The sequence below is a fragment of the Macrotis lagotis genome, chromosome 1 (genome assembly GCF_037893015.1).
Source record: "Macrotis lagotis isolate mMagLag1 chromosome 1, bilby.v1.9.chrom.fasta, whole genome shotgun sequence".
NCBI lineage: Eukaryota > Metazoa > Chordata > Mammalia > Peramelemorphia > Peramelidae > Macrotis > Macrotis lagotis.
This window is the reverse complement of record NC_133658.1, coordinates 331683304-331709583: the sequence shown is the minus strand read 5'-3', so window position 1 is coordinate 331709583 and position 26280 is coordinate 331683304. Positions and strand designations below refer to the sequence as shown.

The 26280-nt window shown below is 35.3% G+C and overlaps 1 protein-coding gene across 2 annotated transcripts in view; it reads right to left on the bottom strand.

Moving 5' to 3' along the window:
• Nucleotides 1-25837, bottom strand: part of LOC141505658 (N-acetyllactosaminide alpha-1,3-galactosyltransferase-like) — a 56156-nt gene extending 30319 nt beyond the window's left edge. For both annotated transcript variants that reach the window (XM_074211680.1, XM_074211681.1), the window contains exon 1: nt 25667-25837. In XM_074211680.1, coding sequence (XP_074067781.1) covers nt 25667-25696 — 30 coding nt within the window. In that variant the 5' untranslated portion in view covers nt 25697-25837. The remainder of the gene's footprint in view (nt 1-25666) is intronic.
• Nucleotides 25838-26280: the final 443 nt, after the last annotated feature.

The window sequence follows — 26280 nt, the reverse complement described above, 5'->3', positions numbered from 1 at the left end:
AACATAAATGCACAATGTATAATAAATTAACTTTTATCTATCTTTTTTACCCAATGAATTAAGTTATGGGCATCTTAGAACTTGTGGCTAGACAGCCTCGTACTGGAGGTCCTTCACTTTTGGCTTATTCCCTTTTTCAAATCCAATTATCATCTCAGTATTCTACAACTGTCATCAATTATGCTAGGTCTTTTTTTGAATACTCAATAGAGAAGTGACAATGGGTTTTTGTTGGTGAATATTAAAGTTTATTTGAGCAAGGATATAAAATTAAAACAAGAATCTTCACAGGATGGAGGATTATGCACTCTCAACAGACACAATGCCTTATAATTTTGGTCTTCCTGGTTTCTTTCTTTGCTACTGAATCCCATGCAGGTATAGTTATCTCTTCCACATCGAGACTTTCCTCTTTATGGTATCCCCATGTCATGTATCAACAAAATAAATGGGAATGAATTTTGTTGCAGATGACATGCAAAGTTCAATAGATGCCATAGAAAAAGTTTAGAAACTCAAGAATGCATAAAATACAGGTATAGTATTGCATAATATCAACATAATTTATCTTTTAAAATGTAGTAATTCAGGCTTCTTCCCAGGTAGGAAGAGAGGGTCAAAAAATTTTACATGAATTTTCCAAATTTCAGTTTGGTCTCTTTCCCCCTTCTGCCCCATCCCCACTCAATGTGGAAGGATTTCCTGTACTTCCAAAGAATCAGGGACATGTAATGAAGGGGTAGCAGGTGAGGCAGAAGGATTATTTCACAGAGGTGAGACTCAGCTCTGCCTCCCTCACCTGCCACCCCAGGGTTTTTTTGTTTTAAATGGAGTTGTAGTACTTGTTCCCATCCAAACCTTACCTCCTTGATGCAGTTTATAATTATTATCAGAGGCAACAGCATATTTACTCTTTTCATGTTCCTAGTACAAATTTTTTATGAGTCATGTTACAACATAAAAACTATAGTTTAATCAAATATGACCAGAATCTGAACAAGATAAAAACTGAAATTAGTAAAAATATTTAAGATATGGATTTATTGTGACTTGTCTTCTTGCTGGGTCACCCTTGTTAACAATGACCTTTCCCTTAAAGTTTATATTCTGACTTGAGAATAGAGGTATGTTGGTAAGTATTTAGCAACTGGTCCTTATACTAAAAAAATGTGCTTCTGATAAACTTTTACCTTGCCATACTAACATTTTCTCCTTTACTTTCACATTATCAAAATAATAAATCAAGCCCTGATTTGAAACATTTGCCAATTTCTTAAATGTAAATGCTCATATTGAAAAATGAACACATCAGTTCCACTAGAAGCTGACTCTAGCAATCCTTACTTAAGATATTAACTATGATAGTATAAAGTCATCATGAGCAGCAACATTTTTGCTCATCTAAGGATAGTGCTCCCTCCTGATTTATTAATAAAGAGAGACAGAAGGAATGAGATGGGGAGGGGACAGAAAGGTTAACTAGGCTTTTGGTGCCAAAAGTGATATTTATTTAAAAAAAACTTTTTGTTTACTTAAAAAAATTTAAAATGAAATTCTTTAACTTATTTTAAAATATTCTAAATGAAGATTTCAGTGGATTTTCTGAAAACACAATTTGTTAAAAATATAATCCCTTCTGATTAGTTTGCTAGAAGAGATATTTCACACACAGTAGAGAAGACAGAAAATGAATTCCAAATTCCAGTTACAAATCTTTGCTTGGTTGATACATGGTATTGAAAAATGAATGTTATGATTATTAAATGCAGCAAATGATTCACTTCTTTCACTTGATTGGGACTATCTTAAGAAAGTATCTTTTTTAACAATGACAGCTGCTAAAACTAAGTTTCAAACAACTTAGACCTTTGCACTATTAGAACACAAAATGTTAGGCAGAAAAATGGTAGAGCCGATAGTGCATCAGGTCTGGAGATGTGAAGAATTCTCTTCCTTTCTTTAAATCTGATCTTAGACATTTACTAGTTGTGTGACCCTAGACAAGTCACTTCACCCTGTTTGCTTCAGTTTCTTCATCTATAAAATGAGTTAGAGAAGGAAATGGAATGCCACTCCAGTATCTTTTCCAGGAAAACCCCCAAAAGGAGTCACAAAGAGTTGGGCAAACTGAAAAATGCCTGAACACCACAAATATACTAAGGTTGTAAAAATCACAAATTATTTTCAATCACAATTTTCTCACTAGAAATATTAATGCTAATATTAAGAGCAAAAAGTTTTTGTCATTAATAAGATGAAATAGTTTAAAAGCATTTGTTTCATTGTTATCTCATGCTTTTTCAGTAATAGTTTTATACATAAATTTATATATATATTATATATATAAAATATATATATATATACAAATATCCATCCATCTATCTATCTACCTACCTATCTACCTATCTTTCCAGCAAGAGAGATAGGTACATGCTTCACATGTTTTCTTGATTGGGGATTCACAACCCAAAAAGTTTAAAGATTACTGGTATAGATTATATGACTATCTTCAATGTAAGTTAGTCCTCATCACACATAGATAGGGGAATATTAGAGACCCTAGGCTGAGGTATTGAATAAAATCAAGAATTCTAACCCTTAATCCATTTGTCCCAGTATTAACCCATTTCTACCTTAAGATTTTTGATCTTTTGGGGTAGCTAGGTGGCGCAGTGGATAAATCACCGGCCCTGGAGTCAGGAGTACCTGCGTTCAAATCCAGTCTTGGACACTTAATACCTAGCTATGTGGCCTTGGGCAAGCTACTTAACCCCATTTGCCTTGAAAAAACCTGAAAAAAAAGATTTTTGATCTTTGAATGGGGAAACTGTTAATATCAAAGAGACATCAACAGCATAGTCTTAAGATAATTAAATGGAAGAGTTAAGATATTGGTACGCATTATATGGTCCTTCAATATCTGTGCTTACTTGGGTATGCTGACAATTAACTTGAAGAAGATGCCCATTGCCTTCTGTGGAAGCATTTTAGGGAACCAGTTAGGAGTTTTTTCTTTGTGGATGCTAGACTTCAAAGAATCTAGTTGCCCATACCTCTAGCCTTCACTAAACTTTGCTAGGATGCATAGGTTTGTGTTGGAATACCTTTTCACATCCTTAGTGGCTATAGACTTAACTACATAACCACTGACTGGGAAAACATTTGTTACTGAATATTGTGGAACAGTAGAGGGTATTTATCCCCTTTTCAGCTTCTAGAAATTAATCAAGGTCAAGGTCCTTGATTCAAAGTCCAATCACAAAAGCAAATTATTCAAGGTCCAAGATCAAATCACAAATGTGTCATCTTTATTTTTTTCTGATCCTTAAATTTTAGAACCAGAAGGGACTTTATGAATCATGTGATTTACTACCTCCTCATTTTTACATAGACCCTCTCATGGGCTACTCCACCCAACTTGTACTTATGTTGCATTCCATGGAAGAAAAGCACATATCTTGGCTTCGAGATATAGTCTGTAGTGTAACATCTAATATTACAGCTCCCATTAGCGTGTTTACCTTTGTCAATCAGTCAGTACATGCATGTAAGCAAGGAGTGGAAGTGTGGGCCTTACTTTTGTAATGAGGCTCCGTGTTGTATAAAAAGACTATCCTTGTGCAAGGTCAAGGGGAGACAGAATCTCTGACCTCCTCTCTCTACACTCTTCTCCAAGAAAGACTTTCATTTGTCCCAGGAAGTAAAGGAGGAGGTTGAAACTAGAGGCCTTTCTCTGCTTTCCTTAGAGAGAGGGTGTCCTGGGCTAGAAGTATTTCCATCTGTTCCCTTAAATATTGTTCATCTAGGGGATGTGATGAGGTTCCATCCAACTTTTGATTGCTTTGTCATTTTGAAGAGAGTAGTTTGACTTCAAACTCTTTTCTACCAAATACTAATTCTGCAATGAACACATATAGTGGATAACAAATCATAGTAAAATAGAAACCTTAAAAGGTATATATAAGAAAATGCAGAAATCAAAATGAAGATCTCCCATTGGGAGTGAGATAACTCAGCTCAATCAAGAGAGAGTGTCCTATATCTCACCCAAGGGTTTATTCCTTAAAGTCCATAGAATAACAAGCTTGGAATAGGGGCATGATGGAGACTGCCCACTCCTTTAGTGTCTTCCCAGTCTTTTCCTTCAACATCCTGAAGTGGGTTTGGCCTCTTCCATCTTTTCTCTCAAAGATGGAAGCCAAGAGCACTCAAATGATGAAACCCAAAGGGAGACTGGTTGAGAACTGAAGTTGTTTTACAATAGCTTCATCTGTTTCTCCTGCAGGATAGAAACTTTATCTCCACTAGAAAGAACAGAGACCCATACCAGAGGACCTTGGGATAGAGATTATATACAATTAGCTCAATGCACTAAGATGACATAGTAGCAACAGTAACTACATTCCCTTCCCTAGCAATCCTACAATAAACCTGGGGTGCACTTCCACCAATGCACAGTCAAGAGAAATAATGGGCACAAATTTGAAGTGCAGTGATAGAAGGCATACATATTACTAAGAGAATTCACAGCTTTGGAAATGCAGGACATTCATTTCCTTTCCTTGTGGAGTAATCCAATTCCCTATTGCTAGGACTAATTATCTCTTCATTCTATTGCCAGTACTCTTTTCTGTTGCAAGAATCCCTACTCCTGGCAGCTGTTTCCTGTCTGAAGGGACTGTTTCTATGTCAGTCTGAAGTGTGTGTATGTCTCTCCTTAACTGTGCCTCAAATTCTTTGGAACTGATTCACTGCTGGATAAGGCATCACCTTATGGTCAAGTGGCTCTTTTTCTAGAAATCATGACCAATATAGTGGGTTGGAGAGAGAAAATTCTTTCTTCTACCCTAAAAAGGAGAACTAGACTTCTCTTGACTGCTGGCTTTTCCATCTCACCCAAACTGCCAATTAAATAAATTAAAAACTATCAATTTAAAATCTTGCACCAGCATGACCATTTTTTTCTCACCTTAGGATCCCTTCTCACTTATTGAAAGATACAGGAGACCAAGAGATAAAGTGAGATGGGAACCAGGGGACTGGGAAGGAGAGAGAAAAAATCAAAACTCTTCTTTCCAATCCTACATATAGATCATGAAACTAAGACCCAAAGAAATGAAGTTTCTTGCCCAGGGTCACACAAGTTACTGGGAAGTCTGGCATTTGACTTCATATATCTATATCTATATCTATATCTATATCTATATCTATACCTATATCTATACCTATACCTATACCTATACCTATACCTATACCTATACCTATACCTATATCTATATCTATATCTATATCTATATCTATATCTATATCTATATCTATATCTATATCGTCAAAGATAACTCTTCTTCCTGATGTTCCTATTTCTCCATGGCACAGTCATTCTCTTAGTCACTTTTTTTGGATTAGTCTCTTTGCCTATCCATACTGCTTTTTTCCATTTCCACCCAGCACTCTGTCCCAAATTCAGTAGGTTGTCTTTTAAATTCTTCTATGATATTTTTAGCATTCTTTCCTTTCTCTTTTCCCACTGTTATCATTGTATTGCCTCATTTCCTCTTAACTGCTCTTATTATACCCCCAACTAGTTTTCTTGCTTTTCTCTTTTTTTTAAGTTTTTGCAAGGCAAATGGGGTTAAGTGGCTTGCCCAAGGCCACACAGCTAGGTAATTATTAAGTGTCTGAGGTCGGATTTGAACTCAGGTACTCCTGATTCTAGGGCTGGTGCTCTATGCACTGTGCCACCTAGCTGCCCCTCTCATTTTGTTTTGCTAGAATACATAGGTGATTCACTATAAAACTTCAGTTATTTGGAACTTCATAAAGATAAAACAATCTCAGATTCAAAGGAAAAATGACAAATATTGAAAAGGATCTAGGAAAACAGGCACATATTAAATTATAAAAAAGCAGTCATCAAAACTTTGGTATAGTCTAAGAAATAATGGATCAGTGGAATAGATTAGGTACAAAAGAAACAGTAGTAAATACAATAGTAATCTACACTTTGATAAATTTGAAGAGTCCAGTTTCTGGAATAAGAACTCTTTAACAAAAAAATGCTGGGAAAACTGGAAAATCATATGATAGAAATTAAGCATAAATCAACTTCTCATACCCTTTAGCAAGATAAAGTCAAAAATATGATACCATAAATCAGTAAGTAGGGCAAAGTATAATAGTTCATCTGTCAGATCTATGGAAAAGGGAGGAGTTTATGACCAAAAAAGAGTTAGAGAACATTATAAAATGTATGTTATAAAAATATAACTAACCCAATCAAGATTAAAAGGAATGCAGTAAGTTGGGAAACAATTGCTACAGCTAGTGTTTCTGATAGAGACTCATTTCGAAAATATTTAGGGGCAACTATGTGGTGCAGTGGATTGTGCACTGGCCCTGGAGTCAGGAGGACCTGAGTTCAAATGCTGCCTCAGACACTTGATAATGTGTGACCTTGGGCATGCCCCTCTATTTGCTCCACAACCACAACCCCATTGCCCCACCCAAAAAATAGAAGCCAGTCAAATTTATAAGTCATATTCCAATTGATAAGAACAGATAGTTTTTCAGATGAAATTAAAGCCAGCTCTAGTCCTATGAAAAATGCACATTAAAACAGTCCTGAGATATCACTTCACACTATCAGATTAACCAATATGACAAAAAAGGACAATGATCAATATTTGAGGAGATGTGGGACAACTGGTACACTAATACATTCTTGTTGGAGTTTTGAACTGATCCAACCTTTTTTGGAGAGCAATTTGGAACTATGTCCAAAAGTGCATATCCTTTGATCCAGTAATATCACCATTGGGTCTGTATCCCAAAGAGATCATAAGAAAAAGCAAAAAAAACCCACATGTACAAAAATGTTTATAGAAGTTCTTTTTTGTAAGTGGCAAAGAATTGGAAATTGAGGAGATGCCCATAATTGGTATTGATTAAACAACTTGTATGAATGTGATGGAATAAGATATGATGAGTAGCTGGACTTCAGAAAAGCCCGAAAAGATCTGTATTAACTGATACTGGGTAAAGTGAGAAGAACTTGAAGAACATTGTATACACTGACATCAACATTGTGTGATGATCAGGTACAATGGACTTGCTTTTCTCAAAAATACAATTATCAACAACATCTACATCCAGAGAAGGAACTCTGCAGTCTGAATGTAGATCAATACAAACTATTTGCAATTTAAAATTTTTTTTATGTTTTATATTTTTTTCCTCTTGTGGTTTCCCTCCTTTTGTTCTGATTCTTCTTTCACAACATGATTAATATATAAATATGTGTAACATAGTTTACCTATGTATAACCTCTATTAGATTACTCACTATGAAGGGAGGGTGGAGGGAAGGAAAGGAGGGAGAAAAATGTTGGAACCCAAAACTATACAAAAAATGAATGTTGAAAACTGTCTTTGCAAAATAATGTTTTAAAAAAGAAAATAATCTACATACCAACAATAGCATTGAAAAATAAACAACTTTGAAAGACAAGACTTCTGAGCAATGCAACACCAACCATGATTCCAAAGACCAGTGGATAGACTCAGCATGTAGACTGAGATACAGTTTCAGCGACATGATGATTGGGGAAATTGATTTTTCTTGACTGTATTTGTTATAAGGATTTTTTTTTTCTTTTGGGGGGGAAATGAAAAGAAGAGAGTTGGTGAGTGAAAAAATAATTAAAACTTTAAAATAACCTATAAAAAAGGAAAAGATATTACTTTTACAGGTACAGGATAGGGAAAACCTGACTTGATAGTTCATAGGAAAAATGAATAGTCACTTAGAAATTTAATTGTTTCTCACTAAATAGTCTTTTAACATTGAGTACTAAAGGGATCAGTTATTTTAGTTACTGGCCTATCGTTCTCTTTATTTTATTTTCTTAGTTAAAGTAATGGGACTATATTGCATAAAATGAATTTCACAGAGTGTTTAATTCTCAATTTTTGAGAATTGGTGTATTTCATCGGTTAATTGTTCTTTAAATGTTTGATAGACTTAATCTTTAAATTTTTTGTACTAGGTCTTTATTCCTGCACTACTCTCTTCCCTCCAGAATCCTTGTTTGACTCCCACATGATACTACCAATAGTATCATAAGAGTTAGAACTAAAGAGGACCTTATGATATTAAACATATGATCTCTGATAGTCCTTTTAACTCCAAGATTCTGAATCCTCAAATGACAACAATCTATCTGCTATGAACAGACAAGTAACCACTGTAAACTTGGATAATGTCACATCATATCCAAATCAAGAATTCTCCAGACATATGACAGAATTATATAAACCTAAGTTTATACTTTTAAATAATCATAGGAAATCAAACCATGACTTGTCACCCTTTTAAAATTATTTTTTGTGTTAGCTTTCAAAATACCTCAAAATACTTTTTAAAAAATCTATTTCATTTCCCAATAACTGTACACACAGACACACACCACACTTTCTATAGAACCTCCTCTTAGAATTGCAATTAAGAAAAACCTATTAACACATTGACATTATCAGACCATGTATATATCATTCTTTATTTACAGTACAACTGCCTTTCCACCAAGAGTATGCTGACTTTAACTATAACATATAGATCTTTGTTTACTTAGAAAGTATTTTTTTCATATTTTATCATGCCCAATGTGTTTCCCAATGATTAGCAACTGTTTGTTTGACTTGTTTCCTTAGACATAAAGTCAATATGTGTTTACCTTGCCATAGATTATCCCATATCATTCAAGCTGGAAAGTTTGCTATTTCAAAGAGCAAACCCAATGTGTTCATGTGCTGTTTGAGAAGATTTTTGTTTTGGTTTTTGCCATGTTTTTGACTTTTAAAAGCTCTTAATTGTTTTTTTCCTTGAGAATTAGTCAGAAGATTGTGACCTGCAATCTCCAAATCTAATGGTACCATCATAAATCAAGGATTATTTTAAATCATATTATTGTTCTTCAGCAACTCAACTTAATTAATTTAGTGTGTGAATTGTTTCCCAGATAGTAGTCCCAATAGTATTCTGGTGATAAGAGTTCAGTAGGTTTGTTTTAAAAAATTCTTGTTTAGGTTAAGTTCAGTCCTCATTTTACAGAGGAACAAAATGAAGAAATGAAGTCCAAGGAAGGGAAATGATTTGCCTATAGTCATAAAGATATAGTTCAAATCCTAATACTGTTACTCAATACCTATAGGTGACTTTCATCATGTCCCTCAGCTTCATTTTCTTTCTCCTTGTCCTGAAGAGCCTAGAAAAGTTTTAGAGCTTGCTGGGGTGTGCCCCCAAATACCATAATAGTAATAGAAATCTTCTTGGTTTAAGAGGATGTTTGCTGCTGAATCAGATTGCCACTCATCTTTGAAATAATTGAAGTTTTCTGAATGCCACTTGGGTTGGAACTGAGAAACCAACTTGCCCAAAGTCTCCAATCCAAATTAATTCTTAAAGATTTGATCTATATCCATATAAAAAGAAAACCAGCTGTATCCTGAATGTATCTTATGATATATTCCCCAATGATCTTCATACTTTAGCATGCTATCATCCCACCTCTTCCCCCTATTGATTTCAAAGACTGAATATTTGAAGAGGAACTAACATGATTGAAGGAGTTATCTGTTCATGATGTAAAATATAACTTTATGATTCATCATAAAATATTTATCAGCAGATTTGATGATTTTATCAAAAGTTTTATATCCATACCTAGAAAATAAATGAGAAATAGGCATTTTTATCTTTACAGATGCTATCAGTAAGATACATAATATCAACAAAAATTTAAAGTGAGGGTTGTGCTGAGCCAACAATTCTCCTGCCAAGTTAAACTACCTTTGTAAGAAAGAGCAAAGGTGTACTTAACAATGTTAGCTTAGAACACCAGTTTTACTTCTATTCATTCAACATCAGTTTAACAAATTTGCTCAGATAAAAATATGTGTTCATAGGTTCATATATCTAGAGCTTGAAAGACTCTCAGAGGTCATCTAGTCCAATCCTTTTAATTATAGATGAGGCCCTGGGAGATAATAGATCTTGCTCAAGGTCACATAGTCTCAAAGGTAGGACCTAGTCTCAGGTCATCTGATAATAGAATCAGTGTTCTTTCCTATGTCATGCTGCCTACCCATGTATGATCCCAGAGGGAGGGACTCATAGTCCTGAGGCAAACGAGGGAGAGAGGTTTACATTCATGTTTCCAGCTGCTCTGTCATCTGCTCCCTGTGCCGAAAGATTTGGTTCTTAGAAACTGAGCTCCTGGATGAAATCAGAATTACTTGGATCTAGAAATTTCCACTGTGTACAAAGGACAATGCTCTATGTTGGAGGGGACATCAAAGCTTGTATAACATTCCTAAAGAACCTTCAATGATAAATGAAAGAAATTCAGAGAAACACAGGAATACTTGAATGAACAGAAAAAAATAAGAAAATGAAACAGGAAAACAAAGCAAAATACACAATGAGAACATTAAATATAAATGCAAATAACACTAAAACTCAAACTCAGATTGCCTTGATCAATCTTGGATCTAGGGAAGAGGGAATGAAACACCTCCCTCTTCTCAGCAAAGAGATGGAAGGGAGAATACAGGTGTAGCGTACTCAATATGTTGTCAGATGCAGTCATTTGGTCACTTGATTTTGCTTAATTTTTTTTCATTTGTTTTTACTGCTGCTGGAGAGTTCAGTAGAAAAGAGGGTATATCAGGAAATGACTGCTCTGTATATTGTGTGTGTATGTGTATAAAACTATTATTTAAAACAAAAAGTGGAATCTTAGCATCTAAGTTCAATCCCCTCATTTTACAGAGGAACAAAATGAAATCCAAGGAAGGGACATGATTTGCCTAAAGTCACATAGGTATGATTCCAGTCCCAAAGCTGTCAATATCTAGGAGACTTGGGCAAGTCTCCTAACTTTTCTGAGTCTCAAGTTCTTGGTCTTTAACATTCCTTTTAACTCCAAATCTATGACTCTATGCAGTAATATTTCCAGGTCACAATTGAAGAAAGAAAGGTAGAAAAGAGGAAGAAAGTAAAGAAGGGAGAAAGAAAGGATAAAGGAAAGAAGAGAGGGAGGGGGAGAGAGAAAGGGAAGAAAGAAGGGAAGGAGAAAAGAAAAACAGAGGAAGGACAGAAGGAAGGATGGATAGAAAGAAGGGCAAAGATATCTTAAAGTAGGCAAGGTTTCTAATGGTGAGGTGAAGAGTAAATTGGGCTGGTAAAGGAAAATTTTATCTCTAAGGGAAAACAACAGAAAAACAAATAGAGAGTGGGAATGACTCTTTAAACTCGAACTATTCAGGGAATGATGCTAATGTGTGCAAATCAACCTTAGACACTGGAGAAGGAAAGAAATCAATAGCTAGAGTCACCATGAGCCGATACAGAGTGAAATATTGAGATTCATTTATTTGGATCCAGAAAGAATCATTCCTTCAGTCAGAACATCAAAGAAGATTCAGCTATAGAACGTAGGTATAAAGCACAGGAAACTTTAAAGGTGTTGAGGACATTCTAGCCTTCAATAGTATAAATTAGTGAAAATACTGTCAGCTGAGGATCCAAGGTTCATTCTCTGGATCCCTAAAGAAGAGAGAACTAGTCCCATGTACTGACTGAGAACTGGATGGTAGGTTGCTATGAAATCCTCTGGAGACAGAAACAGTGATGAGGAGGCCCCTTAATACCTAAGTGAGCAGGGTACAATGACAGTGAGGCTGTGGAACAAGAAGACAGAGAATAACAATCCCAGAATAGCTGCCAGCAAAAGATGAGCAAACTTGGTACTCTCTTCTTGCTGGGTCTCCACTCAGAGCATTTAATAATAACAACCACCACTACCACAACAGTCATGACTGGAATGTATACATTGGCTTAAAGTTTTCAAAGCATTCCAAATACTTTATCTTGTTTGAGTTTCAACCCCCCCCAAAAAAAAACCATAGAGGCAGCCACTACTGATATAATCTTTCCCATTTTATAGATGAAGCAACTGAGGTTTTACAAAAGGTGAAATACTTAGCAGTAACAAAACCCAAAATATACCACAAGGCAATAATCATCAAAGTAAAAACTGATAACTGAAACAGATTGGGTCCAGAAGCAATTGGACATAATTTCATGGTATTCAACAAACCCAAGGACATTCACAACTGGGGTCCAGACTGATTATTCTATGTAAACTGATGAGAAAACTGGGAAGTAGTTTGGGAGAAATTGGGCTTAGGAAAACATCTCACAGCATACAGCATACACCATAATGAGCTCTAAATGTATAAATAATACAGGTACAGAAGGGTATATTATAAACAATTTAGTGGAGAAGGAAAAGAGACACTTTTTACAACTGTGCATAGAAGAGTTCTTGACCAAAAACGGATGGGAAGAATCATAAGAGACAAAAGTAGAAAATTTTGATTAACATAAAATTTAAAAGTTCTTGCCCAAACAAAAGCAAGGCACTTAGAGTTGAAAGGGGAAAATAGAAAAAAATAGATTTATGAAAGCATTTACCCCAATATCTATTGAATACTTTAATATTGTTTGAATTTCTTCTGAACTTTGTGCATCTAATTTGCAATAAATTTCTCTTTTAAGTATCTGATATTCAAGATATCTAGGAAATCAGTGCAAACATATATGAACAAGAATATTTTCCCAAAAGATAAATTAAAGGCTATCAATAAGTTATTCTTCAAAGGAGATGACCAGATACAGAAGTTATTAGATGCTACCTGAGTGGCATCAATGATTCAGAAAAGTTAAAGTTTCTCTGACACAGGGATTGCCTTTACAAAATGCTTTTCATATCTTATCTCACTTGATCTTCACAGCTATTCAGTAAGCTTGATATGATTAATATTATGCCTATTTTACATATGAGGAAATGGGTTCAGAAATATAAAATTATTTACCCTAAATTACACAGTTAATAAATATTTAAATCAGTAGACAAACCCAGGTCCCATCTGATTTCAAATTCAGTGCTCCTTCCATTATAGTGCTAATGGTCAAGGAAACAGGTGAAATCCTAAGTATTAGCGCCTTCCTCTATTAATACCAATAATGGATTAAGGAAATATTTAAAGTTACTGATGGATAGTTTGATAGTCTTTCTTAAACCTGGAGGCAGAGGAACTCTCCCCAATTTTTATAGTATGAGAAGACTGAAAGAAAAAGCAGCCATTTCCCGAACTTACTTTCTAAAGGCAAGTACAGTTATGCCCACACTGATATTTTGTTCTTTGTAATGATGCTCGAGGCATTTTCTCTCATAAGTGCCTTCCCACACAATTGGAGCATACCAATCTGTCTCACTGAGGTGTCCTCTGTTGATAAAAAAAAAAACTACGCAAAACAAAAGCAAAGTGAATAAAACCACTTTTACATAGATGAAGGCTGACACTAATGACCAAAGTTAAGTATGATTTGGAATTACAACCCTTAAATCCCATCTTGCCATTTTCCAGAGATGACAAGGCATATATTCTAGAATAGTTACCACCATGGCTGTTCCAGGAAGGCCTCCAGGACACCAGTTGTGTCATTCCTCATGTATTCAGGCTATTTATTTAAAACCATGATTGTGGTTAAAGGAAGTACATGCCCCTTCTAGTTACATCAACTTGTTGGAAGTCTGAGTCAAAATTGGTTTACCTTCTACAACAAAAATACCTGTAGGCTTTGGGAATATACTGGGAAAAGGAGGATGGAAAGAACATCAAGGTCTTTATTTTTTTGTCACTTCCCCTTAGATGTCTGAGACTCCCAAATTCCCCACTATTTTCACTAAAGTGCTTTTTTCCTTTTCTTTTAAAAATATACTTTATTTTAGTTTTCATTTTTCAAAATTTTGAGTTCCAAGTTCTCTCCTCTCCAGCCTCCTCTGAACCTGTTGGAAAGGCAATATTAGTTATACAAGTGATGCCAATCATATTAGTCATGTTGTGGAGGGGGAGAAGAGAAAGACAAAAAAAGTAAAATAAGTGAAAAAATATGCTTCAGTCTAAGTGTTCCCTAGACACACACACATACACACACACACACACACACACACACACACACACACACACAGACAAATTATTGTTTGTTTCTAACAAGACTATCAGGAGAGTTAGGAGAGGCCAGTGAGGTAATGGAATTAGTGTTAGAATTTGGATTATGATCCTGGCTATAGCACTTTCAGCCCCTACCCAAGTTGAATAACCTCACTGGGTCTTTTTTTCCCTTCAATTATAAAATGAAGAGTTTGGGCCCCTTCTGTAATCACTTCCATTTGGAAATTCTCTAATTCTTACTCTGCCACAAACTAACTATACAACTTCAGTTGTCATCATCTTTTCAGGCCTTCATTTTTTTGTCTGTAAATTCAAATTGTCTTTGCAGGCAAATTGATTGCTAAGGTCCCTTCCAACTTAATGCTCTGTTATGCTAAATAATTTTCCTTTAACTTTTATATATTTTTTTTTAGATTTTTTTGCAAGGAAAATGGGGTTAAGTAGCTTGCCCAAGGCCATACATTTAATTATTAAGTGTCTGAGACCAGATTTGAACCTAGGTACTCCTGACTCCAAGGCCGGTGCTTTATCCACTATGCCACCTAGCCGCCCCTTAACTTTTATTTTTGATAAACTAGAAATATTTTCATACAATTTGCTTTAAAATCAGGAATGGCTGTATATCCATTAGGCAAGAATTCATGGTCAAATAGAATTTCCATTTATAGCCCAGATTTTCTCAGAATTCACCAATTATACCTTATTTTCATCCCCTTCCATTGTTCTCCATCAAAGAAAATAGGATAGAAACATTTGCTGCTAGTGGAAGTGCAGAGGCCATAACCAGGTAGACAAAGGTCATGGGGAGAGGAGCATAGAACTTGATATCAAAAGATCTGGAGTGTGTGCTGATTCAGCTTTCTACTAGCTGTGTGGCCTTAAGCGTGTCCCTGACTAATGTTTTCTAAGTGTGTTTTCTCAATTATAAAATGACAATAATAATAGTTACCGCTAAAAAATTCTTTGACTTTTTCCTACCCCATCCCACTCTACCTGGAGAGCAGCAAAGTATACCAAATTTTTCATAATTTCTGTAGGATCCCAGGTTAGGAGTTACTTTTTTCTTATATTCTTTCTAATGTGTAAAAGTGTTTGAAAAGAGACAGAGGCTTAAAAAATAAAATCCAACATTTCTCACCCAACATCTGGTATCCTCCCCAGGCAGATGTTAAAGAACAAACCTACCATTTCAAATTGAGTTTTACCCCTATATTCATTTCCTATAAGAATGAGAATTTGTTCTTTCTCAGGATTAAACTAGTAAAACAGGTAGACTTTTTTTGAGTTGTGGTAAGGTCTTTTTGGCTGCATCCTTCCTGAAAATAGAGTGAGGCAAAAGATATTTACTCTAGTTTGAAATGCTTTTGTATATATTGGCTTCTGTGAAAGAAAGACGAATAACCAAGGGTGGGTAGGAATGGGAGGGTTTTGAATGAGGTAAAATCCTAAAATAGTCAACTGAGAGCAGCAAAGACAGTTTAGTAAAGTTAAATCTATGGAGTTCTGGGATTAAGATCAAGCCTCTGAGAATGCCTGTTGTCATAATGGGAATAATGATGTGTGGGTACACTTGACCAGTCTACTGAGTAGTTAAGCCAGGGGCCTTCCCTAGAGGTTGGTTAACCACTCTTGCAGGTGCTCACTTGGATTTGAAATGCATATTTGTATGTGTATCATGTATTATATTCATATATTTAAAAATTAATTTTATTAAGACATAATATATGTATATATGTTTATATATACAAATGTCTATTTATATAACACATATCTAATAAAATATATGTCTAAATATACTATTCTTAATATTATCTAATATAATTGTTATAATACATATTATTATATTAATCTATTGAATATAATAATAATAATAGCATATCTCCTATTCATCTAATCTACTATAATAACTATTAGTTATCATGCCTACCTCACAGATCTCCAATCAGAACCAGGTCCCAACCCATAAGGGAAGATGAGATTTATAAAGCAAAGGATCTTACCAACAATGCATCTATAATTTACATTCTTAATCACTTTAGAGAAATGGAAAATGAAGCCATAGTATTTCTTTTAAGATTTGGAAGAAGTTTTTTACAATGACTAAATTAAGATTAGTAGTAAAAATTAACTGTTCAGGAATTCTCATATCCTATTGGAGATCTCACTTTCCAGTAATGGTCAAATACCTATTCAGATCCAAAGTTGGTGAGTATTATATTAAAACATCAACCTCCTGTGACCGTTTATTTAAAAAAAAAACCCATGGCATAGTGGATAAAGCACTGGCCTTGGAGTCAGGAGTACTTGGGTTCAAATCCGATTTCAGACACTTAATAATTACCTAGCTGTGTGGCCTTGGGCAAGCCACTTAACCCCATTTGCCTTGCCAAAAAACCTAAAAAAACCCAAAAGCAAAATCCAACAAAAAAATCAACACCCTCTTTGTTTCTCTAGTACAATCTACTGTAAGAGTAAGGTGATAGAAAACAAATCAGTGCTAAATATATATATATATATATATATATATATACTCAATTCTAAATATACTTAAAGGATTTGATGAAAAAAATGAGGAGTTCTAGAGAAGACTAATTTCTAGAGTCCATTTCTAAAGTCTACTAGTCCTTCTTGGTAAACTACAGTGTAAGTGTGACATGGGCTCCAGCTGTTATAAAATCCTATGAGCCCATCTAAGAATTATATCTTAAGGGAAACAGCAAAGGACTTGGAATCAGAATATAACTCATTTCCACAACAAGGCCTTAAATGCCACAATAAGGAACACTGAAGAATTTTCAGCCAGAGAATATAGTGAGGCTAGGATTTTGTTTGGTAGGTGCATAAAATATGAACTAATAAAGGGAGAAATTGGTGATTGAGAGTTATAATAATAGTTTAAGAAAGATGTGGTGAAAGTCTAAGCTAGGTTAGGGGTTGTATGAGTGGAGAGGAAGGGCCTGATCCAAGAAATGTAGTGGAGCAGAAATGACAAAACTTGGATATTAGGAATGAGGAAGGGATAAGAGAAAAAGGATTTTGAGCTGGGGTAACTGAGAGGATGATAGTGCTATCTCTCATCAGATACAGGGAAGTAGTAAGAAAGAGAAAATTTAGGAGGGAAGAAAATTTTCATTTTTTACATGCTGAATTTTAGGTACTCAACATCACTTCAAGGTGTAGATGTTCAGAAGATAGTTGAAGATGCAGAACTAGAAAAAGGGGGATACTGGGATTTGAAACATGAGACTTGGAAGTTGCCTAGGTAGAGGGTGATAACAGAACCCAGAAATTTGAATGAGTTTACCAAGAAAGAGAATATGAAATAAGAAGAGAAGGCAGAGGGAAAAGCCTTGGAGAACATTCACCCTGAAGGGGAAAAAAGATGTTGGTCTTGAGAGAATGATCAGATGGAGAGAGAACCACAACAGAGTAGAATATTGAAAACCAAAGAGGAGATTGTTCCAGGAAGAAGATGTTGTGAATAATATCACTAAGTGCAAAAAAGACAACCTTGGGGCAACTAGGTGGTACACTGGATAGAGTACTAGCTCTGGAGGCAGGAGGACCTGAATTCAAATCCAGCCTCAGACACTGATTAGTTTTGTGTCCTAGGCAAGTCACTTTAACTCCTATTGCCTCCAAAAAAAAAGGCAATCTCTAGAGAGAGATGAGTTACAAAAGTATGATTAAGTCAGAAATCTAATTGAAAGGAGGCTGAGAAGTGAAGGCAGCAGGGATCAACTGTTATTTCAGAAGACTTAATTTCATGTTCTGGTTCTGATGCTTGCCAGTTTGATTATATCTCTTTGCCTCTATTTTTCCTAATTTTTAAAAGAGCAGTAGAAATACTTGTGTCAACTACCTTTCAACACTAAGAGAAATGTCTGACACAGAGCAGTTGCTTAACAAATGCTTATTGACTGATCATTGTGTGGAAAGAAATTGTGTAAAATTTTGAGTACTTTGGGGGCAGCTAGGTGGCGCAGTGGATAAAGCACCGGCCTTGGAGTCAGGAGTACCTAGGTTCAAATTTGGTCTCAGACACTTAATAATTACCTAGCTGTGTGGTCTTGGGCAAGCCACTTAACCCCATCTGCCTTGCAAAAACCTAAAAAAAAATTTAAAAAATTCTGAGTAGTTTAGAAATGAAACCTTTGAATTCAAAGTAATCAAAGCACTCAATTATTGTTTTACTGGGAAGGTATACTCTCTCACTGACATCCACCCATTAATCAACTCTCAGGGAATGTCATCTCTCTAACTCTATCCCATGAATCACTTTTTTTTAAAAAGTAAGAGTGCTGTAGCCATGTGTTGTTTTTATCTATATGGACATATGGGTTCTATATGTCTACACAGGTCTGTCTTGATGAGGCTCCCAGGGAGGAAAGAGTAGGCATTATTAGTGTCTCCCCCCTCTCCAGCTCTTCTACAAGGGAGACTGTTATTCTTGCCAGGAAAAAAAGTGGGAAGTTGAAGCCAGAGACTGGCCACTCTACTCTCCTTGGAGGAGATATTGAATCAGAATCGTATCTTTTGGCTCCCTTAAATATTGATAAGTTAATGGAAGTAATTTTAAGTCTAATTCTACTACTGGTCACTATTCCGTAAGGAATGTTCCAAACTATATATTCAAGGCTTGACTTCCTTCCTATCAAATGCCAGTGGACAATTACATTCAGCAAACAGAAAGTAAACCCATTTGTTCAAACAATTAGCAAACAGAAGTTAGAGAAAGTAGAGAGAATATATATCAGATACTATAGAGTGAAGCAACTCTCCTACTGGGAATAAGATAACTCAGCTCAACCAAGAGGGAGTTCCAGATCTCACCCAAGAGGAAATTTCCTGAAGTTTCTAGTGTAACAAGCTGATGAAAGGGGCACATTGGAGAGTTCTAGCTCCTCAGGTTCTTTCCAGAATCTTTATTTCCCTTTAGTGACCTGAAAAGAGGTTGGAATTGCACACTATCTCTTGAGACTGGAAGATGAAAGAGCCCGGAATCTCTTTTCTCTCTAGTTCTCACCAATTCTCCCTACCCCTCCTTCAGGCAAGCAATATTGAAAAATCAAACTTCCACCAATGAAAAAAAGAGAGTCTCACAAAATTGGTTCTTTGAGCCAAGTTACACTACCTACAACTTGAATGGAGAGACCCAGAAGATATAGGTAACACATTTTGGGTGTAGTGAAGGCTATCTAATGATATTTGACTGTGAGACTAAAATATTAGAAACACTAAAGACTTTAGGCTAAAAATTACCCAAAAGGCACATGCTAGAGGTGGACATTATAAATAAGGAATTATTAAGAAATAGAGTAAAAAATGTTATAAAAAATTTATGAGTGAAAAGGAACAAGAACAAGGGATTAGCTAAGGACATCTTATGCATTCCATTGATATTCCTGTGCTATAAAGAGAAAGAAAGGAAGCCCAAAACACACTGGGTAGACCCATACTGGAAAGCTTATGGGAAAACAAAAGACTAGAGTTTAACAGAGTAAATAAGCAAGATGAAAGTTAGAGGCAAAAGAAACATGCATATTCAAAAACTGAACTTATCATCTTGATAAGGGTACAACTGTCTTAGCAGCCATCAGAATTTTAGTGAACACAAGATCTAAATGGGTCACCAGTATGATCCAGTAGTTAAAAAAAAAAACCAAACCCAATGTAGTCTCAGATTGAGATAACAGAAGCAGTGTCCAGGATAATGTAGGTGATAATCCTATGATCCCTTTTCCCTGTCTACAATGTTGCTGTCCAATTATGTTAAGTTTTAAAAAGAGTAAAAACCAAATGGAGGTAATTTGGAGGAGGGCAAGTTCATCAAGAAGAGCATGTAAGGAACTGGGAAATTATGCAAGAATCAACTAAAAAAAGAGAGAATGTTTAAATGAGAAAAAGAAAACTTAAGAGGGGGCTTTAAATACCTTCTCCAAAGTGAAGAATTTGAATCGGTGGGATAGAGTTTTAGAGAGGCAGATTTCTGTTCCATATACAGAAGTATAGAGACAAGAGATGAAAAGTAATCAAAAAATATGTGATGTAATGAAAAGAACTCTGAGGTTGAAATTGTAACTCTTGGATTCAAACCTTGGCTCCATTATTTAATAGCTTTATGATTTTGGGAGAGTTTCATTTAACCCTTTGGGGATTTAGTGTGGTCATATATATGTAAAATAAAGGAATTTGATGCTAGATGATCTCTAAGGTCCCATTCAGATCTGAATCTCATAAAGTATTTATTAACATTTTGACTCTAAATTTCCTGAATCCTCCCTCCAGTCTCCATCAAAGATTTGGAAGCAACCCATAGTAAAAGTTAGTCAGTACTCTTCTTTTTACCCTCTCTTTACCTTCTTGATCATTCTAGGAGAGTGACCTTGACCAAGAACTCTAACCTTTCACCCTGTTTTCTCCTCTCTTAAATGAAAAGACTAATTTCTGCTTCACAAATTAGATGAATAATACTGAAGACACAAAGCTCCATGCAAATATGAGCTGTCATTGTTAAATAATTGTATCTTAATTTACCTTTTTTTGATTAGCTGAAAATTTTGTATTTAATTCTTTTAAGTCTCTCTCACATACACACACACACACACACAGAGACATATATATGAAGAGACAGAGACAGAAAGAGACAAAGAAGCAGACAAGACAGAGGGGCAAACAGAAAGAAACAAGGAGAGATATACACAGAGAGACGAAGGGAAGAGAGAGAGAGAGAGAGGGAGAGGGAGAGGGAGAGAGAGAGAGAGAGAGAGAGAGAGAGAGAGAGAGAGAGAGAGAGAGAGAGAGAACTGTGTGACCTTAAGTATGTTTTACCTCTGACACATACTGACAGTGTGACCTGGGCAGGTCACTTAATCATTTATAGCTCTAGGCAACTCTCTTAAGATTATGTGTTGCAATGATGGCACCAATCATTGGTCAAATGAATTTTCTTACTTGGGAGTTATCTGTATCAATCAGGTCACGGATGTAGTCCCTATACATATAACACATATATAGATACATTTGTAAGTATATATATGTATATATTATACATAGCTATGTGTTTATTTATATATATATATATATATATATATGTATGTAGATGTGAATGCATACAGTTAAGTAGGAAATTCTGAAGTTTTTTATCCCTTTATTCATCTGGATCTTGTCATCCTGTTCCCATTTCCAACTCTATTTCCTTTGCTCCTCCTTAAGGCAAGGGTCAGGGTTACAAATAAAACATCCTTTTGTGACAAAATGAATTTAATTTTATTCCCTAAACAGATCTGGAAAGTCTGTCTTCTCAGTAAAACAGGCATCCAAGTATAAGGTCAAATATGTCAACTTTATTACTGTCTGTGTCTGATCCTTATCAAACCTTCCTTTTGTATGTAAGAGTTTTTGGAGGGAAAAATAAAGGTTTATAAAAAGTCTCACTATCTACACCCACCATCCTCCACATCTAGAGCACTTGCCATGTTGCTGTTAGTTGCGGACTTCATAATAAAGTTGTCTAGGAGGGTAAGTACTTGATATACCAGTAAAAATTTGGTTCTTACTTGAAATCCCAGGATGATGAATAAGACTTTTTGTTTTGAAGAATTTGTTTGTTTTTCTTCTTCCTGAATACTAACAGAAGGTAAAGCTGTGAAGCAGAAGCCTTGTGCTATGATTGCAAATGATTCCATTCTTTGGATCAAAAAATCACCTCTAAAATGCTGCTGGCAAATGAAGCTACTCATTCAGTAACAGGAGAATTGGATTCCTGTACTCAACCCCATCCATTACCTTACTCTTTGAACTTGGTCAACTATTTCAAAATCTCCGAGCTGTAGTTTACCGGTGTGCAAAATGGAGGTAATATTTCCCTTCTCCATCCCCCATCCCTTCCAGGGTTTTTTTTTTTTGAGGTTCAGAAGCTTAGGAGATTCTGGTTTAAGAGGCAGATCTTCTATGAAATTAAATTAGAGGGGATTAAGATTGTTTCTCTCAGGATGCCCATGTATAGGAACAAATACCAACTAAGATGGGTAACCAAGCTTTGAACTTTTCACAAAGCCTTGGTCTGACTAGCCATTCTTCTAGAAATCCATAATCACATGAAGTCCTATCCTCCTCCTCACCAAATACCAACCATCTTGGTTCATGATGAGCCTTCTTTCTTTTACCTGGGACTATCTTCTTTCCTATCTACAGTTGTACCCATTGCTACCCTCAGTGGGACACTGGTGTTTCTCAAGTCATAGGAACCATGGACTGGAATCACAGAGGCTGAAGGAATCAGAGAGGTCATTAAGTCTACCTTCTCATTCTATCTATGAGGAAACTGAGGCATAGAGATGGGAAATAACTTGTTCAAGGTCATGCAGGCAGCAAGAAGCAGTGTCAGAATTTGAACCCAGGTCCTCTGATTCCAAATCCTAAATTCTTGACACTGTACCATACTGCCACATTACAATCACCTCACTAACCTATCATCAAAGTTGATTTTAATCTAGAAAATATAGGTGATCCACAAAAAACAAACAAACCCCCTCCCTCATTTACCAGGAGGCATAGGTCCTTGATGAGTTATATGACTCTGTGTTTTTGATCAACAGAAAAAAGAAAAATCATATTAGTTAAAATTTGGAAGGAACCTTTTTCTAATTACTGAAATTAAAAAAAAATAAGGCTCATTTTAGCACACTAAGAAACTTGCTCTTATTTAATATCATCATAGAGGTGGGCTACCCAAGTTGTGTATTAATGGTCTCCCCTCAGATTGTACTAAGATATCAGTTTCTTTTTTTAATGTTGTCTTATTTTATTTTTTCAATTACATGCAAAAATAGTTTTCAACATTCACCTTTTTATAAATTTCTGAGTTCTACCTTTTTCTGTCTCCCTCTCTTCCCCTTCCCATGACAGCAAGTATTATATGTTATACATATACAATCATATTTAACATATTTCCATATTAGTCATGTTGTGAAGGAATCAAATTCTTGAGGTTATTCCATTCTCATACAGTAATATAGTAGCTTAAGATCATAGAAAGATAGATTTAGAAAGGAGCTGAGTGCACAGAGTGTTAGAATATGGGCCAAGAAGTTCTGAGAAACAAGAAGGATCTTAAAAATAACAATGTAAAAGTTGGAAAGGATCTCAAGGATCTTTCATTTCATTCACAGGGAACCTAGAATTGGGCAATCATGACTTGCCCAAGTTGTTAAAGTGTATAAAATGACATAGAATTTAAACCCAGATAGAGTAGTGGTTGTAAATCTAGGGCCTTCCCCATATTCATGGGCCACAGATGGTCAGTTAATAAATATTTATTAAGCACCAACCATATACCAAGAACTCAAAGAAGTGTTGAAAATCCAAAGAGAAGAAAAATTCCTTCAGGAGTTCACTGACGAAAGTGGGAAGAGGGGCAACTAAATACAAACAATCTTCATCCAGAATAAATTAGAGATTATCATCAGAGAGAGAAGACATTAGAATTAACAGGAAAGGTTCACTACATGTGGAAAGTGGGATTTTTGCCCAGTATATTTTTTCAGAGATAAAGCTGGTCTCTAGAGAAAATATTTAAAAGAATTGCTCACTTTTCTGAGAGCCTGAAGCAAAGGTGGAGACAAAGACAAAGGGAGAGCTTTGTTTTTCATTTAGACAACCTCAGCAATTTAATGCAGTCTTCAGCACTATCATACTTTTTTGATTGCTTAAGTATAAACAAATATATATATGTGTGTGTGTGTGTGTGTGTGTGTGTGTGTGTGTGTGTGTGTGTGTAACTGTCACTTTTAAAAGATAGAAAATAGTAATTTGATCCTTTTCAAGTTAGTTTTGGGGGATCAAATAATATTCCCCTTCACCAAGCTTTCATGGTTACCTGTAAAAATATCCCCCAAATGTTAATATTGCAGTTAATATATATCAGCAGGATTTGAATGATTTTTCCTTCAGAGAACATTATTTTTTTCCTGAGAGAAAGAAAGTAGATTCAAACCAGAATAATGTTTTGAGATCATAGATTTTTAAAAAATGCTCTCCTATCTCCTTATGATAATTTTTCTATATTTGAAAAAATATTTGCTATTGGTTTTCTTCATAAAAATCTTATGAGACATCTAATGATTGTACCATTCTTCCCATTTTACAAAATGTAAGTTGAGGATCACAGAGGGCAAGTGAGTTTCTTGTGATCACATATACCAACTGTCAGAGCTGGGATTCAAACTCAGGTCTTCTGACTTCAGGTGCCATGATCTCAATGGTCAATGTTTGAGACTATGGGGTCAGATTATGGAAATGATGCAATTGTCTTCCTTAATTAATGTCAATCTCAAAAAAATATGCTTTGCAAAACCTCTGATTGTAGTATATTATACACATCATTAAAAGAAAGGTTTGGTCAAGGTGAGGATTGGGGGAAAGATGGACCTGATTATCCTGAACCCAGTTCAAATGCCACCACTTCCAGAAATCTTTTCCAGTCAGAATGAATGCAGTTAATTCACAGTTCTATCTGATGTGGATTAGGATGCCCAACATTTTATAGTCCCCTCCATCATTGATTCCTTTTACTTTGTATCATCTTTGCCTATTTAATGAATATGCAGTATGACTCAAAGGTATTTTAATGTGCATTTCTCTTATTAGTAGTAATTTTGCACATTTTACATATAGTTATTATGAAGGTGTATCTTTTTTGTTTGAGAATTGTCTATTCATATTCTTTGTTTTCCCATCTATAGTAAAAATGGCTCTAGTATTAAAATTTTGTGTCAATTCCCTATTTCTTATTAATCTTAATAACTGCTTGTTTTTATTCAATCAAAAACATTTATTAAGCAGTTATTATATTCTGGGCACCATGCTAAGCACTGGGTGTATAAAGAAAGATTTTAAAGAATTACTGCCTTCAAGTAACTCATATTCTAATGAGGGAGACAGCATGGAAATAAGTAATAAGATCTCTACAAACACAAAGGATATATCCTGGGGAGTAATCTCAGAGAGGAAGGCCCCAGCTGTGCTTGAGTTATGACTTGAAGGAAAGCCAGACAAACAAAGAGGCAAAAGTCCAAGGAACCTCCAAAAAAAAAAGACCCAAAGTTCAGGAATCCGATGGAGCCAGACACATACATCTCTAGCACTCCTACTCACTTTCTGTATCTTGCCAATTGATCTGGGAGGTTTTCCTCTCCCAAATCTTAGCTCCCACAGTCAGTTTTCCTCACATGTTTCAAGGATTTGGATTTCAGTCCCTTGGTGACATCTTGATACCAACCTGAGTCAGTTTTGGGAACATGATTGCTCATCTTCAGTTTGAATCCTGACTGGTCTCTCTCCAGGCAAAGATTTCCCTTTCCTTGCTCCAGTTTGCCTAATCAGCAACATGTATTTATTCTTTGCATCCCCAGGTAGTTTAGCAGAGGGACTTACATAAAACAGGCACTCACATCATTCATTTAATTTGTTTGTTGAATACTGTCTCTAGTTTACTGAAAACAGCAATTTACTCCTCAAGATATTACTGCCTCTTCTTTACTCAAAGATCTCATATGCAATTTTCTGTAAATATCTTTAAACATTACCTTTATTTTAGCTTTGAATATTTTCCTCATGAGGGTGTGTGTGGAAGCACTATCTCTTCTCAACCTGTTTCATGCTTTATCCAATTTGAATACTAGATTTAATGAATATAGACACAATAGGATGTATTTCCACTAATGTGTAGGAAACAGACTCATATACAAAGAGATTTTTACAAGGAAATATATTCCAGAATAGTATTTCCTGGAATCTGATTGGCCACGATTCATTGCATCATTAAGTTTCTATTATGGACTTCCAAGATGGAATGTTGTACATTAGAACATCTTTTAGAAAATATGTATTAAATTAGGGAGCAAGATTAAATGAAATAAAATTCCTTCCAAATTGAAATATTATGACCCTTTGATCCTATAACTTGATTGGTTCAGAGGTGAATTAGTTTTCTTGGAGGTTAATGGGCAATCACAAACCAATCCTATAAACTGTCACAGGAGCAGGGGCCAATGATGAAAGAAAGGAAGAAAAATGATGGCAAGGTCATTTTGCTGAGCAGGTCATATTCCATAAATGGAGTATGGCAGAACACAGAAAAATAATTTTTCTGAAACCTAAGAAATCAGATTTTAGATGACTCATTGGGGAAAAAAATATT